Genomic DNA, 18,331 nt, shown 5'->3' with positions numbered 1-18,331 from the left:
AAATGAATCAGTTGCCAAGGGTCTGAATTTTGAGCACATGACCATGGGAATATTACAACTGTTGGAAGTGTGAAAAACGATCGTAAGTCACTTATGATCTTCTTTCCAAGAATTAAAATTTCATTTGATATGGCACTTGTATTGAGATAGATTTACACTATCTTATGTTATTGGCCCTTGTCTGACCCTTTACTAAATGTTCTACTACAAAATATAATTTTTCTATTCTAATATTATTGGCCTACAATTAGTTTTCTGATTGCAAGATATGGAATTTGGAAGCTAAAAATAACATACATAGATTGAATGTTGGTACAGCTATTTAAATAAATAAATAAATAAAAGACCATCCTGAAGCTTTTAAGATTTCATTTCAGTTCTCTGCTCCAAAGCATGGTTTTTGCTCTTCTCTTAAGGTCTGCAAAAATGATCACTTTTGTTGTTACCAGACCAATGCATTTCACAGAATAAAAAGAAACATGTGATACCTAATCTTTGTACTGCAATCGCGTGCATAATTGCTTAGAAGTAAGCTCCACTGATCACAAATGAGAATTTTTGCAGAAGCATGCATAACATTGGTCCTTCTTTGTTTTGTAAAACCATTTGTTTTAGCTAAACTAAGTTTGCCTATAATTGCCTCAATTAAATGAAAATTATTGTCTTAGCTGGTGGCTTTTAGATTTTGTCTCCATACTACTTTCTGCTCTATTGGTTTTACATTTTGCCAAAGGTTATAGGCTAAATCAAAGTGTGTCAATATTAACAATGTTAATAATACAGTAGTTTTCTTCTGTATATTAAAATGTTAATGGAAAGCCTTTCTTTCTGCACTGAATATTTCAACTCATACATAGTGTCTAAATAGCCAGTGTAGGAAGCTAGCATCCATCCCTTCCTAGAAGAATGAAATATTTTAGGAAATATTAAAAAGGCAGAATATTATGTTTCCCTGGATGAGAAATGGAGAAGCATGTTTTAAAGATGAAGCAGCTCCCACCTTCTTGCTCCCCTCCCAACCCTTTGTCAATGGGCCAGAGGCAGAAATTCAATTCCTCTCATCTTCCTCTTCCTCTCACCTCAGATGATGGACCATCATCTGCAACACAATAGGACCCATCTAGCAACAGAAACTAACACAATAGGACCCATCTAGCAACAGAAACTCACCACATGGCACCTGGGAAGATTATATCAGCCAGCAAGGCTAGCTAAGACCCCCACCCCTGGGAGTCTGACAACCAATCAGGATACTCTTTCAGGGCCCCAGGAAGTTCAAAGCCACAGAGGGCAAAAAACCCGGGGACTCGCTGCATCTCGCCCCTTTTCTGTTTAGGAGCTCAAACCATGTGATCCTGTCCACCATTAAACCATCTTTCCAAGCATTCCATGTTTCCAGTGTCTTTTTTCCCCACTTGGAACTGAACCCAGAAAGATAATTTTTCTAACACCAGTATTCTCTAATGAGATGGTATGGGAAAATAAGGAGAACAAATTCCAAAGATTCTCATGCTTTGGGAAAGCTGTTTTTAATTTTGTGTATGCTTAATACAGGTACTCCTCAACTTACAACAGTTTGCTTAGTGACTGTTCGAAATTACAATAGCACTGAAAAAAGTGAATAATGGCAGTTTTTCATACGACCGTTGCAGCATTTCCACGCTGACGTGATCAAAATTCAGGTACTTGGCAACTGACTCATATTTATGATGGTCATGTGATCCCCTTTCGTGACCTTTTGAGAAGTAAAGTCGATAGAATAGCTAGATTCATTTAACAATCATGTTACTGGTACTAACTTAACAACTGCAGTGATTCACTTAACAACCATGGCAAGAAAGGTTGTAAAATGCAGCAAAACTCACTTAACAGCTGTCTTACTTAGCAACAGAAATTTTGGGCTCAATGCTTATGGTCATAAATTGAGGACTACCTGTATGCTTAATAGAAATAATAATACCTTAAATATAGGGTTTTGTTTGCATGCTGAATTTTGGAATGGATTTTGTCAATGGTAAACAATTCTGAGATGAAGTGATTGGTTATTGGTCTACTTATTCATAAAAAGAAATCAGTGTTTTCTATAGAAGAATTTCATGCAGCTTATAAAATCCATGTCTTCAGCACAGGAGCCACCAGTGGTGAAATCTAAAATTTGTTAGGTTCTGTGGGCGTGGCTTGGTGGGTGGGGGGTAATGTGACTGGGTGGGCATGGCCAATTTTTTTTTAACTTTTAAAACCATTTTTTCTACAACCTCTTCAGCGAAGTTTTTTTCTTTTAAATGCCTCTGACAATCCAAGCTGAATTGCCTGATTGTCAGAGGCATTTTTTTTCTCTTAAAAGCCTCTGACGATCCAAGCTGAGTTGCCTGATCGTCAGAGGCATTTAAAAGAAAAAAAGCCTCTGCCAATCAGGCAACTCAGCTGGGATCGTCAGAGCCTTTTTGAAAGCATTTTTTCTACAACCTCTGAAGATGATCCCAGTTGAGCCACGCGATCATCAGAGCCTTTTTTTTTTTACTTTTAAAAGCATTTTTTCAGCCGAAGAGGTTGTAGAAAAAGTGCTTTTAAAAGTTAAAAAAAAAGCCTCTGATGATTGTGCGGCTCAGCTGGGCATGGGGAGGGGGCAGGGATTTTTGCTACCGGTTCTCCTAACCACCCGCCTCCATCGCTACCGGATCGGGTGATCCGGTCCAAACCGGGAGCATTTCACCCCTGGGAGCCACCTCATCTAAACAGCTGACTTTCAGCTTCTTGTCATTTTGAAGTACAAAACTCAGATATTGTAATTTATACCTAAACAGGTTTAATAAATAATCAAAACCTAATGATTCTCTAAAGAATAAAATTAGAAAATCCCTGTTCTATCTATTTTGCATTCATACATAGGGTGAATCCCTGACTGATTGAACTGGAGACGATAGACATTTGAGGATTTGTGGCACAGAAAGTGATATACTTTAGTCTATTCCTAAGCAGGATGATAAGGACATAAAAGAATTCTTACAGAGTGCTCTAATAGAAGAGTCAACCCCTGCTATGTTTGACACAGAAGGCAATGATCTATCTTGGTGTCATAGTCATGGATTTAATGAGGCTTATAAGCACAGGCTGTAGATCAGAAATCATTGCATTAACTGCTCAGATTAATCAAGATGACACTTGCTAAAATCTTATATAGAATAACAGATGCAAAACTGCATCTAATGTGCAGATAGTTTGAGCCTGAAGTGTACAACTTTTAATTAAAACTTAACAGAATAGAATTTCAAATACCACATATTTTAATTAGGATTACTGCCAAACTTCTAAAATGGAAATTGCCCTAAGTTCATCACTGTTCCAAAATGACATAGTATTTTACAATAGCTGTATGTAGTAAAATCTGAATTACTTAAGTCAAAACTTTTGCTTGTTGATCTGAAAATGCTTAAGTATCACTGATTGTTTCATGCCAACAAATGTTCTGTCAGGACTAACATATCCTGAGAATAATGCTCTCTATATTGTTCTTATGGTGGCCCATTTGGTAAGTGAATTGGAGAACAGCACCAAAAACTAGCAAAGTTGCAAAGAAGCAAGAGAAGAGTAAGCCATAAACTAGCTCTAAAAATGAAAAATTAATAAAGTAGTAAAATGAACAGCATGTTTTATAAAAACCTTACTTGGAAATGCCTAAAAACAATCCTATATAAAAAAGAAGCAAATAATAAAACAGATGGTTTATTTTCTATACATAATAGTTGCTAAATATAATTCAACATGATTTTTTTAAAATGTACCATTTGGACGCTTTATTGATTTATGCCAAACTATTTTTACTATTGAAGTTGGTGGAGAAAACCTCTCTGCATGAGGACCAGTGGTGGGATTCAACATTTTTTACTACCGGTTCTGTGGGTGTGGCTTGGTGGGCGAGGCATGGCTTGGTGGGCGTGGCAGGGGAGGGATACTATAAAATTTCCATTCCCTCCCCAGTCCAAGGGAAGGTTACTGCAAAGTCCCCATTTCTCCGATCAGCTGGGACTTGGGAGGCAGAGAATAGATGGGGGCGGGGCCAGTCAGTGGTATTTACCGGTTTTCCAAACTACTCAAAATTTCCGCTACTGGTTCTCCAGAACTGGTCAGAACCTGCTGAATACCACTTCTGATGAGGGCCCATTTAACATTGTTCTATATCTCATGAAACATTGGCTAAGATGTAGAAATGTATTTGGGTGACACCTTTCTTAATTTTCAAAGAAGTTTGCCAAGCAGTATGGAGAAAATAAAGAAAGTTGCTTAAAAACAATCCAAAGGCCCGTACTTTTTGCATACTCTTTTAGATCCTGACCATTATGTAAGTGAATACAAATGAAAGTTCACACGTCATTAAAATAAAGGGTGAAATTTAGCTGATGACAATTTCCTTCAAAATCCAAAAGATTGTCAGGGCAAAGATCATCATTGATGTTACTTTAGCTTCACAAATCTATTCGAGCATCCTAACATTTCCCAGCTTTAGGGCCTGTTATGTCAAAGATAATGTCTATCATTCTAAGAAATATGGCTAAGGATAGCATGAAATCTATGCATACCTTGAGTCTAGAAGTTGGGAAAAACTGTATTAGAGAGAGAAAATAAAGATCATTTTTACCAACCTCTTTAGATATTTAGGTAATTGTAATAGAATTTTTCAGAGAAGATCCTTAAAATGGAATGCAAGAATTTTCTGTGCAAAATCACTGCCATTTCTTATATGTTATATATTTCATGGGCAGCATTTAATTATCATGCCATTTTTTCTGTGTCTCTTTACTGATGCTTAATTTATTGACCAATTTTTAATTTTATTTTTTATTTTAATTTAAATGATGCTTATTTTTTCATCAGAAGAGGCAGCAAGTTAAATGTCAGCAACTGCAACTCTTTATTCTGGCTTCTGGCGGGCCTCAGGAATTTATCTATTGATGTTAGGCCACTGCAAAAGGCAGAATATAATTTCTTTCTGTCTTTTAAAATTATTTAGAAAGTGTTTAATAGTGAAAATGTATTCAGAAGCTTCCAAGGGGCAAACTCTTTTGATCTCCACCATTCCAAACTTCCAGACTTCCCAAAGCACTTTAAACTGCCTTTGGGGGAAGCATTATTTTTTCCTACTTTTATTTTTATAAATATCTCAAGGCAGCAAGCATACCTAATATTCCTATTTTCCCCACAAAAACAACTCTATGAGGTGGGATGCACTGAGGGAGTGTGACTGGCCCAGACACCCAGCCAGCTCTCATGCCTAAGGCAGGACTAGAATTCATTGTCTCCTGCTTTCTAGCTTGGTGTCTTAACTGCTAGCTCAAGCTGGCTGTTTTGAGCAAAATTTTGGGAGTTGAGATTTTTAATGGTGAAATTGAAACTGTTTTGATTCCCAGAAGGGTTCCACTCCCATCCTTAATTTTAAAATAAAACTGTAAAAAAAAAATCTCATCATTGTGAAATTTCAGCCGCATTATCTCAAGGTTCTGGGAAGGTGTGAATGAACAACTGGAAACTGTATTGAGTTGACAGGCCTGATAACACGTTGCTTAATAAAGTGCAAAAGTAAAATGATGTAAAGCTGATATTTTTGTAGATTGTATTGATCTCATGTAGTCCTAACTAATTGATTCTCAATAATGCTATAACTTGTTCACAGGCCTGTTTCAATAGAAATTTCTCTATCAGGATGTCAAACAAAACAAAAAATACTTTGAAATGGTTATTTTCAAATATTCTCTTTATATTTTTGTTATTTTTGTCATAATCTACCAGAAAGTTCTTTAAATATAATTACTATTACACTCTGCTTCCAGAAGGGACTAAGAAGTTTAATATTCCCTCTGTAGTATAGTCAACTGAATAATAATGTGCTAGGACTGCAAACACATTGTAGTCTTAGTTTTTCATGCAGTCTACAGACCATTTTCACATTGCATTTTTGTCAGCTATAACATCCTGCTGTGTTTGATGGCAGAAGAAAGGAATTTAAATTAATAATTTCCTTCTGATGCTCTGAGTTGCAAGTAAGGTTATTCTTCAACATGCTTTCAGATTGAGCATATTTTACTTAAACCCACTGGAAAGAATCTGGCTTTTAAGAAGGTTTGTCTTAATTAGTGTCTGTGAAATTGGTTAATAGATTAATATATACTGTACACTGTATAGCTATTGATAGGAGTTACTTTTAGATTTACTTTTGGCATATAAAAGTATAGCTAAGAATGAATAACTTGTATTAGCTTCCTCTGGTAGTATATTTATTCATCATCCTATCTCCAAAACAGTTTGGTTTAGCAGTCTATCTCATTAACCTTGCAGTGCAAATTCTGTTATTGGCCTTTTCAACTAACCTAACATATGCAATCAGAGAGGTCCATAAATAAGTCCATGAAAAACTAAGCAGTGAGCCTGTGGGAAAAGTGAGTATTTAATCTGGCTGGTAGACAGGACGCAGGCACAAAATCAGATACAGGAGTTTTTTTAAGATACTATTTTCAACTAAGTGGTATGTGTGAAAATAACATAATAATCATAACCAGAGTAGATGAGGATGGAATTTTCATTGTTAGGAATCTGACTTTGATTGGATTTGTAAAACCTAAAATAAGTGTAAGAAGTTTTACATGCCTAGTTTGTTGTTTACATAGCATTTTGCTTTATTAAAAAGATACTGCTGAAATTGGCAGACTTTGAGGAGTCCAAGAGGTTTCAAAACAAGCGGCTGGGGTCTCCGAGATACCACCTGGACCAGATTTGTTCATGTTATTGTGATATATTAGGTGTTTTAGCTTTGTTTGTATTTGTACAGGCCTATAAAATGATTTATTTACTTGATATGAGGACTAAGTGGCTAACCAGCTTCTGATATTACAAGTAACTATCTTTTGATGTGATGTAGATGGAGAGCTCCAGAGAGTGCACAAAAACATCTCTTATTGTGCTATGAGCAATGGTGAAATCCTCCGCAGATTGCCACCAGTTCGCCACCCATGCATGCACAGTTCACACCAAATGCAAGCTGCGTGGGCATGTGCAGTATGCACCAAACGCACACTGCATGTGCACACATGCACAGTGCGCACCAAACGTGTGCTTTGCATGGAAAAAAAAGGCTTAACAAGATAAGTAGAACAGTGAGGGGCTAACAGCTTTGCCACACGATTTAGATTCGCTAGAAAACAGGATTTCCTGCTTTCTAGCGAATATAAATCATACAGCACAGCTGATTGTCAGAAATACCGGTTCAGATGAACTGGTAGCTTTTTTTAACTACTGGTTCACCCGAACTGGTAGCTTTTTTTTACTACCAGTTTGCCCAAACCGGTGCCTTTTATCATTACTGGTTCACCTGAACTGGTGCAAACCAGTAGCATTTCAACCCTGGCTATGAGTAAACATGGGTACCAGTGCTCATGTTGGATCCCAAGAAGTGGGCTCTGCCTGTGTCTATAGGTGTGTTTTGCTATAAAAAAGAAAAGAAATAGGGAAGTTTCTGGGAGAAAAGCTTGAATAAGGAATAGACCACTGATAGGCTCCTGGCCTTAGCATAAACCCTCACATAGATGAGTTTTCTACTACTGTTTTACAGACCAAAATAAAAACAGAAAATATTAAAAAGACTTCATTTTTCCATAAGAGTTCATTGTTGGAGAAAGACGGAACTAGAAGGTTGAATAATTATTGTCTTGATTAAATTTTTTGCTTACTTTTGTGTTATATTCATGCCCTTCTGAATATTTTTCCTGCTGATTCAGATGATAGCTCTTTGTTCCAGTTTCATACCTTCAATATATCTGATAAATATTGTCACAATGCTTTCAATTAAAATACTAACATAGATCTATGTGAAGTTAGTGAACATTTTATCTTACCTCCAGGCTGTATGTTGATATTGGAAGTGTGTGGAAAAAACATTTGTGGTATTGCAAATTAAACGTAATTGAAGTGGAACAAATTTCCTTTCCTTTGAAATACATATTTCTACAAAATGGCAAGTTGTTGGATACAAAGTTGTTGTTTGGTAACAGCTTCATTAAAAAATGAAGATAAATATTTTTTTAAATCTGCCTTTGTTTTATATGTCATCCAAGCATGCACGAGCAAGCAATAGAAACTGTTGGAGCACTGTAGATTAATATGCTTCTGTGGTTCATAAATCTAAGCAATCACTCATTAGTATGTAGAGTGTTTTGATTCAGTTTCTTTTGACCTTAAGGTCCCTACTTTGTGAATCTTGACGTAGGAATCATAGAGGTGTTTTAAATTCTAAGGTTGATTACAGAAAGTGGTTAAAATATAATTATCTGTGCATAAAAGTTGTAGGAGAAATGGAAAATAATAGAAAATCAATTGTTTTTATTGTATCTTTCCAGATCATATTTTCTAGAAAAACCAGAGGAGAAAAAAATATGCAGAATTTCTGAAAAGTGAGCTATGCCCTCTTCTGGAGTTGTTCAAAAGTAGGGCCATGAATCTGAAACTAATATATGTATCTGTACTGGCGTTTGGAGTAGCAGGTCTAATTGTCTTCACATATCTGCAAAGCTGCATTGAAGATCAACGTACAGGTAAAATAAATAATACTGATATTAATAACTTTCTTAATTAAGTTACAAATGTCTGGAAATTTCTTCCACAGAGCGAAAAAAGGCATGTAGCTTTGATATTGAGGGAGGCTATATTTTAAAAAAAAAAAAAAAAAGGTCTGGAAATACATGCTTGAGTTTCAAGAAAGTTGAATTTAGTAAACTCAGATAAAATGCTAAACTATATTCTAGAAATAAAATATGTAGCAATAGAGAAAAGAATCCATAACAAGTATTGAGGAGAAATCACTGAAAATACAATAACTATTCCAAGAAAACTGAAAGACATCTAAAGTGATTGCATCAAAAATGGGAATGGTTACAACCAAGAGGTGTTTAAGAATTTGATTGAAGGAAGACTGTTAAGCATAAGTATTGCTTAGCAATCTATGTATCCATAAAGCAGATCCAATATATTCTGGGATTACACAATTGCTACACATCCTGGGAAAAGACTCATTTGGTTGAAGAAGCTGCAAATAGATGTTATGTTTGAGCACCAAGGTATCTTTTTGCCTTTGAATCGAAAGCAGACATTTAAAAAAAAAAAAGTCACAGGCTGCAGTGAGAGTTAAACAGGGCAGTTTGTCAAAAGAGACTCAGATGAACAGCATCAATGAATGAACTCATACTATCCATCAATTCCCACTCAAAAGTTTGCATAAATCAATATCCCACACACACACCCCGCCTCACCCAATCCTGTGTATTATGAAATCGTATTTTATTGGGATATACTGGAAACATGCTGAACTTCTGTGAGGAGGAAGATAACAAGGTGCCATAGATCAAATAAGAGATAATGAATAATAGACCCAATCAATAGTTATCAAACCTGGAAAAGCTGAATCTAGTCTTTAATCTCCAGAATGGAATACTTTCCCCATTCACTATAATAATCCTTGGTTGTGTTTTTAAAGTGTCTCTTTATTTCCTGTTTCAGTGGCTTGTATCTCATGATAGAGATCCTTAGAAACATGTACATCCATATTGTACATACATGTAGCTTAAGTCTGCAGCGAGTACATAGGTGATTAAATATAAATTAGTTCATATTAAATAACATAGTCTTTTGAGAAAATCTAAATGACAACCTAGAGTATGTTCAGAAATTTAATTCACTTTCAGAGTGGAGGAAATATGCACGTTTCAGCACCATTCAGAGTGGATTGAAATCAGCAAAACGATGGACAGAGTATTGCAACTCCTCTTTTGACCACAAATATGCAGTTGATGTTATTGATACATTATCTCAAAATGACAGTAGAAAGAGGATGAAAACCAGTAGAGACCTTTTATTATTCCAAATGATTATTAAATATCTCTGTTTAATTATCTATAACTAAGAATTCATACACAGTTGAATTTCAAAGAAGTCAGATTGAATAAGTCATTTGAAATGAAATCTCTTGATTAATTAATATTTTTGTGAGCGCGCGCTCACATTTTTGGTGTTGGGCGAACCGGTAGGTAAATTATGTGAATCCCACCTCTGATCCAGATATATTTATCAAGTAAGATGTTTAAAATTCTGAAATTTGGAACTGAGTTGCCCTATGTTCATTGGAAATAAGAGGAAAAAACTTCTGAAAGTAAAAGAGTGGGTGTTAGCTGTGTTTGGGGATCTATTCAGTACATCTGATTCTTATTTATTCATTTATGCTTTTATTTATTCATTCTATTTCTATAACCACCCATCTCAGCCAAGTGACTCTGGGTGGCTTACAGCTCTAAGACTATAAAACAGTTAAGACAATTACAACATCCAAACAATAAATACATACAACAACATCAAATAAATACTAATTAGGAGAGGAGAGAAGACCAAGCCCTGAGGCACCTCACAAAGTACAGACCATATTTATTTATTTATTTATTTATTTTATCATACTTATATGCCGTCCTTCTCCCTAAGGACTTGGGGCGGCTCACAGAATTAAACGATAAGAACAATAAAATAGACTACTAAAAACAATCAATTTAAAATCTCCCAATTAAAATCACCCATCAGATCAGCAGATTTGTTGGAAAAGCCATGTCTTCAGGTCACAGCGGAAAGAGTGGAGGTCGGGGGCCGTCCGGAGCCCCGTAGGTAATCCATTCCAGAGGGTCAGTGCGCCCACAGAAAATGCCCTCATACTAGGCACCACCAGCTGATATTGTCTGGCCGATGGCACCCGGAGGAGGGCTGTCCTATGTGAGCGCACGGGCGGTGGGAGGCCGGCAGAAGGTGGTCCTGCAAATACCTCGGGCCCATGCCATGTAGGGCTTTATAGGTAAATTCCAGCACCTTGAAGCGAATCCAAAGGACCACCGGTAACCAGTGAAGCTCCAGGGTCCTCTGACATTGTCACACAACCATACTGTCACCATCCTCCCCAAAAAGGAATTTTTGAACTGGATGAAAAGTGTTCAGCTTAGTTGGGTTGAGTGATAGTTCTTTGAGAAGGAGGTCATATCACCAACTCTTTAAGAGTCAGTGGGATCACTCCCTCTTTCAAGAAGGAATCATAAATCCCCTTCCACACAGCCTTAATAAGGCAGTAAGTGGCCAGACTAGCAGGTGAGAGGGTCCTATCCCCTTCCTCAAACTTTTCCCAGGTCATCTTGCAAGACATAGACTCCACCACCTCTGTTGATTCTGCTTTAGATCTGGAGTTCAAAGTAAAGTGAATTTAAGTGACTTTGTCCATCAGATATGGAATGTATTCTTCACAACAAGCTTAGAGGTCATCTTTGGTATTGCTCCCACCATGGAGAGACCGAAAAATAGTCACTGGATGACTATTGGTGGGTGCAATAAGGATGAAGAAATAATTGTATCTCACCACCTTACTTCTACAAGGTAGGCAATAATAGAAGCTGTAGCTGATATCTGATCATGTTCATTTAACTTGTTAACTTCTAAATTTTCTTTTCTGTTCCTGTCTCTCCCTCCTATCTCAACCTGGCTCTTTTTTCCTTCCTTTAGTTGTTCTGCTGGAAGGAGAGATATGAATGTGGCCACATTAGTATGGGTTTTTTTTTTTCTGTGTAAAAGAAAGCTGTTGTTACATGCAGTTAATTACTATACATGGAACAGATAGTTTAAATTTCTGCTGAGGCATCCCCCCTGTATATTTTTACAAGTTTTAATCCCAGCACCTCTTCTCTCTCTTTCTCTCTGCTCTTCCTTTGTGATCTTCCTTTTGGTTAAATATGATAGTAGGCTTTGATACTAATTTAAGCAAAAAACTAATTCATGCTTATAGAAATGGAATCAAAACTAAATATCTTAAATTCTATATGTTGCATTATTTATCTTCTTTTGGCATGTTTTATTTCTTTGTCACTTATATATTGAAATTAATTCTATTAGATGTTTCTCTTTCTCTTTTTTGTTTTGAAATTTACTTAAAATTTATTTTGATACAATTCTCTATTTACCATTTTTTCTGTGTAATAGTATATTATTATTTTCTTTTCTTTTAATCGTACAAGCTTCATTTTTATTTTCCCTTAAACTCTCTTCTTCCTTTTTTTTCCCCCTTTATACAGATGGTTAAACTTGGGACAGGGATCTTAGTATTTTTTTTTTAAATCTGAACAGTAGTAGACTAGAAGTAGTTTAATAAAATTATCATGAGAAGATGGAGGTTGTGGGAATATGTCTGTATAACTTTCATTTCATTTAAGAATGACTGCTGAGGCAGACCAGAGGTCCAATTTAGGCAAAGTTTATTTTTTTCAAACAGCAAGCCCTGCAGTCAGATGTCAGAGAAACCAGATTATAAACTTTTCATAATGCCAGAGATATTGTCTGCTTGTGGGTAGAAAAACTATTGCTTTTCCTCAGGCTTCAATGTTGAAGTCAAGTGAGATTATTGCATTATCTGTCCTTTCCCACCATGTGCCTTACTATGTAAACAAGCTCTTCATTTTTCAATATGGAAGTCCCCTCCACAAGATTATTCACTTCCATCCTTAGGATCTATTTTTATTTCTTTTTTCTTCATTTTGCCTTTCCTGGGTGTCCCAAAGGTGCTTTTTCAAGAGTCAACTGTTGCCTTTTGAAAAAGCATCTTTAGGACAACCATGACCTGGATGACTGAGAATCTCCATAGACAATTTCCTGGGTGGATATAAGATTAGGAATGTGAGGAAGGAGAAGGGTAGGATAAGATAATTTTTTTTACTGCTGACAATGTTGGTGTCTCACAATTTGAATTAGTTTGAACTTCTTGTAAAAATATTCATCTATTCAATATATTGTGAGGTAGCCTAAATGCATCTTTTATATACTTTCTTCCATTCATAAGAAATATTGCATTCCAGTAAAGCACCTTCTGGAATTCCTTGAATTTTTGTTCAAAGGATAAATGGTGCACAGGGAAAGCTCATACAAGATTGGAAATGCTTGCTAGTAATAATTTATATGTTATATGTTATGGCCCAATAGTGTATAACTGTTTTCTATTGGAAACAAAGATAGATGGAATATTTCTGACTATCTTCTTCAGAATCTGAGTTGCATGTGATCTTAGTATCCAGAAAAATAACAATTCACACTTTCAAGTCTTCTCCATGATCATCGTATGAGTTCATGTTAGACAAGGGAACATAATCAAAATCAGTCTTCACCGAAAGATTGTAGAGCTGTAATGGCGCTTTGATTTAGAAATAAGTTGCCAGGTACATCTGTTAAGCATTTAGCTAAAATATTCAGATCTGCTATATAATATCTGCTATCCTTGGTTATCTGAGAAGAAATGTTTTGTTGTCTAATAGACAATTCATCATGTACTATTTATCAGATAACATTTTATTAGCTACAGGTACTTTATTTAAAAAAAATAGCAGAGTATATAAATTATCATAGTTAAATTTAGTTTCCTTTGTGTGTTTCCAAAGTTCTAGGAGATTCTAAGTTGGAAACAAAAAACTTATAATCTTTGGATATCTGGAGAATTCTTTTCAGGGGAATTACTTGCAGTCAACAAGGCTTATCCAAAGATAAGATATCTTCCACTTCTTCGGTTGACATATTTTATCTTGCATGGTTGGCGTTTGATCCAAATTGCTTTAAACATGTGAAAAAGTTATTCCATATGAAAGATTACCTGAAGTATCCATATAGACTGATTTTGATAGGAGCAACATCCAAATGACAAATTCAGTGAAGGGCTGAAATGACAGTGACAAATGATAATGAATAGCCTGGATTGGGGAAAGATAATTTTGTGCCATAAAGATCATCCTTGAGTCCAACTTTTAAATGAACAATTAGCCCTTTCATTAGTGTGATAAATGAGGAAGCAAACAGTGTATTTAACACCTGTCTAAAAAAAGGAGGGGGGACATAATAGCAAGAAACCTGCAAAATCTAAATCTGAAAAGACATTAACATGGGATTCGTTTCAGAAAACACATTTATAATGATATAAAATGTAAATATAACATATGAATATCAACATGTTTTCAGTACTTTACATTTATTTGCAGGAAACAGATTTATCTTAATAGTTAGAACCAAAATGCAGAACCATCTGTCTGAAAGTGGCCATTTGAGAGGCATTTCTGCATAAACAGGATTTTCCTGCCATTTAAATGATAGCAGCAGCCCATGTGTGGGTATATGTGCTTAAAGGTTAAGTTTTATTTCTAATCTTTCTTTTTACAGAATACTTTTTATAGAATACTTTTCTAAAGTATTGTGATGGCTGTTGTACCATTAATGTGTTTGCTGCATTTTAGGCTACCGTGGTTGAAAAGTCTAGTAAATCACGCAAATAATAATATATAGTAAGTACCAGAAGGACAGAACAGAACTGTTTAGATAAACGTATTGTAGAATCAATTTTCTTCTCTGAGTGATTTATTAAACAGAAAAGGCATTTATAAATTCAGTAATTGGAAGCTTCAGTGCTATGCAGCTGCAAAATAACTTGAGTAACAGCTATGAATTCAGAATGTCTTTTGAGCTGTTGTAAGATATGAGAATCAGGATTGATTGCTATTAAAATAATGCAAGATTAAATAGATTTCTGTAAGATTTTCCATTGTGAAATCCATGTATTTATCAAGCATATATTGTATGTATATAATGTATGCATGTTAAAAATAATAAGAAACTTTTACTTTTTTACAATTAAAATGAAGCCATTGGAGATGAATGAACTGACCCACCATACAAATATTTATTTACTAATTGAAAATATCTGTTAAAGGAATTAATGTTACACTTCCTCTCTCTCCCTATCTTTCTCTCGCTCTCTTTATGTTATAGTAAGAATATAAGAATACAAACATATCATAATGGAACATATGCTATAGTATTATAACCTTAGATGAATGCCTTAGCATCTGAGCGAATAAGAAGATTCTGCAATATTACATTATATGTAAGGAGGGAAAAATTTCCAGTACTTTGCAATCATGGAAAGGGGGGATTATTTGTTTTATTTTATTTTATTTTATTTTATTTTATTTATTTTATTTTATTTTATTATTTTATTTTATTTTATTATTTTCTGGGAAAATTTCAGGGGACAGAAGTTTTAAATAAAAGATACATTCATTATATAGAGTCAGACTTGTTTAATGACTAAGGCACCAGGCTAGAAATCAAGAGACTCTTGAGTTTGAATTGTCTCATAGGCACAAAGTCAGCTTAGGCCAGTTGGTTTCTCTCAGCTCTTGAAAGCACCAATGGCCAACCTCTCCTGAAAAACCTTCCCAAGAAAATTGCGGGAACTTGTCCAAAAAGTTGACAGGAGTCAAGACTGACTTGAAGGCATAATAAATAATTAAATTATACTAGATAGACATTACCATTCTTTAATATCATAAAATGTTATTTTTAACTTACATATATTAATATAATTTGTAAAGTGATTTGACAAAATACTGAAAACCATCCAGGATTTTTCCCCTGGAAATGGTTTCACAAACTATCCTATGCAGAAATGAACAAAATCTATCAAGCGATAATGTTGCATAGAGGGGAGAGAGGAAGGTTTCTGACACTCACTGCCAGCTTCCCACAAGGCTGTTCAATGGAGAAGCCAAACGAAACTTAAAAATTGCTCCTTCCACTGGTTTTTTGTTCTGGTCTGTTGTTACTCTGTATTTAAGTGAAAAAATATTTGTGTTACTCTGCATTTAGGTGAAGAAATATCTCTGAAATGATGACGCAGCCCATCACAGGTTATATAATGAAAAGCAATTTAAGCCTTGGATTAGAATTTTTTTTTGTATCCTGAAGCTTCTCAGGGCCAGTTGGTCATCATCTTTTAGGGTTTTGTAGTGAAAAGGATTCTATCGAATCTATATAATACAAGGCTACCCATTTTAAGAACACCAGAATTAGCAGTATGAATTCACTTTTCCTGGTAAACTTGTATTAAACTGTTTAATATGTAAACCAGTTGACCATTTGGTGAAGCATACCTTTTCCTCTCTTCAACTACCCATCATATCCCATCAAGTCTCCTCTAATCATATTGAAACAGTTTCTTTGATCCTTAGAAACACAGTTGTTATTATTGAAGTCCAACACATGCTTAGGAAAGTCTGTCATATTCATTTATATTTTATAATGTTACAATGAGCAAAATATCTTGACTAGGAAAGTATAAGCTTTCATTTTCTTGCTCACTTCAATTTTTATTTTTAAAAAAGTTTATCTTAAAAAGTTGTACAGAAAGACATAAAAACATAAGAAAAATATAATCAATAATAAGTAAGTAAAAAAAGAAAAGTAAGGGGGAATGATATATATTTCACTATATTTATTTATCAAGTTTCAAACAAGGAGATAAAACTACACTGAAGAAAGTAAATGATGATTCTGTAATGTTATAAAATGTCACGAAATCAATGCTAAAAGAATATTGAGTTTTTGGGATTAGTAGATAGAATTGCCTTTTCAAAACAGGTTACATATCTCTTCAATACAATCCTAAATATCAGTAACATTACTACTTTTAAAATTTCTCAAACTAATTCTCTTAACAATCTGCCCAGTTGTTTGGTTGGTTGGTTGGTTAATTGATTGGTTAATTTATTTGTTTGTTTGTTTGTTTGTTTGTATATTTATATATTTTATATTTATATATTTATATCCCACCCAAAAAAACATTTTGAAGACCTGCAACCATTAATGTTCCATTATCAGCTGTTCTAATCCTTTAATCCATTAGCCATGAATGCCCTTATTGTCAACTTTTATAATATTCTTTAACTTGTGATACAAAATGAAATGGGTTTAGTTTCAGGCATCAGTTCCATCAAATATAATAGCAAATCCGTTTTCTTAGACAAATCCAAAGAACTTGTTGCTGCTACTGTTATAAATTTTGGAAACAATTTTTTATTTGAAATAGAAAATATTTGAAAGAAAAATATTTAAAATAATTCAATATTGACAAAGAAGGATCTTTGCTCTTCATACTTCAGAACTTATCAATATGTTGAATCATCCATATAAAAACTGACAATGAAGGCCAAATTATGGCCTTCAAAATGAAGGCCAAGATATGAAGACAATTTATAATGAAAACCCACAATAGTAACACTAGTAGTGTCAGTAGTAAGGATTCTAAGATTAAATCAAAAAGCAAAGGGGAAAGTGAGCAACCCTGATGGATATCAAATTTTAATTCAAACATATCTGAAATCAGTAACTTTTGCAGGCTTGCCCAGTTCAGAATGATAAACAGTGAGAATGATAATTTAACGAAGGTCAAGAACATGCTGTTAAAAGTATTAAGGATAACAGATGCCATGGCTGGTTTCTTCTTATATTTTCTTCTAGCGAACCTCACCCAAGGCCTTTTCTGCCATAGTTGTTAAGTGAATCACTGCAGATGTTAAGTATATCACACAGTTGTTAAGTGAATCCAGCTTTCCCCCATTGACTTTGCTTGTCAGAAGCCAATGTCAGCCCTGGAGGCCATCTTTTTCTTTGGATCTTTCATTGGGGGTATGACTTGGAACCCTGACAGCCAGCTGGGAAGGTGGCAAATGTCTCCAGGATGCTGCAATTGTTGTAAATATATGCCAGTTGCCATGTTGCCAAATTTTGATCATGTATCCATGGGGATGCTGTAACGATCATAAGTTGCCTTTTTTCAGCACCACTCTTACTTTGAATGGTCACTAAAAGGATGGATGTAAGCCAAATTCACCTCTAGTGAATTTACTATCATACTAAATGTATGTATCATTTAGAGGGAGAAATATATTAGATTTTTTATTTTTAGAATATTCTTTAGTTAGTGCCAGAATTTAGGAAGGAAGGAAGGAAGGAAGGGTCTGCATTTTTAATATAACTTCACAAAGTTATTTATTTATGAATCTATAACTTTTGCCTTCTGAGGTTTCTGCCGTAACTTTAAAATTAAAGAAAATATAAAATGCTATTCATTTTCTTTCTTTGCTTTAAAAACCCTGTGCTATTTTAATGTATTGATCTAACAATATACAGTATGTTTGCTTACATTATGTTTCCTTTTAGATTTAAGAACAATCATTAAGATTTTGGGGGGGAGGGGGGAGTTCGTACATCAAAAGATCTGCTATTTCTATTGTTTATAAATCCAAACACCATTCTATTTATTATTTCTATATAATTTCCTCAAACATAGCTTCCCAAAGTGTAATGACTCCCCTTGCTGGTATATCAAAGTCATGACAAAATTTATTATAGTTTAAAGAATTTCATCTCACTAATCGTCAAAATATGCAGTTGCAAC

The 18,331-nt window shown here is 34.7% G+C and overlaps 1 protein-coding gene across 2 annotated transcripts in view; it reads left to right on the top strand.

Annotated features, from left to right (window-relative positions):
• The window catches only part of CHST9 (carbohydrate sulfotransferase 9), a 52,860-nt gene that overhangs the window by 9,645 nt on the left and 24,884 nt on the right, over positions 1 to 18,331 (top strand). For both annotated transcript variants that reach the window (XM_034429646.2, XM_034429648.2), the window contains one exon: positions 8,385 to 8,579. In XM_034429646.2, the coding sequence (XP_034285537.1) occupies positions 8,480 to 8,579 (100 nt within the window). In that variant the 5' untranslated portion in view covers positions 8,385 to 8,479. Of the gene's footprint in view, positions 1 to 8,384; positions 8,580 to 18,331 lie in introns of those variants that run through there.

This window comes from Pantherophis guttatus, chromosome 3, assembly GCF_059756535.1.
Source record: "Pantherophis guttatus breed Tessera chromosome 3, ASM5975653v1, whole genome shotgun sequence".
NCBI classification, from domain to species: domain Eukaryota; kingdom Metazoa; phylum Chordata; class Lepidosauria; order Squamata; family Colubridae; genus Pantherophis; species Pantherophis guttatus.
The sequence above is the reverse complement of the archived record's forward strand: the minus strand, read 5'-3'. Positions and strand labels throughout refer to the sequence as shown.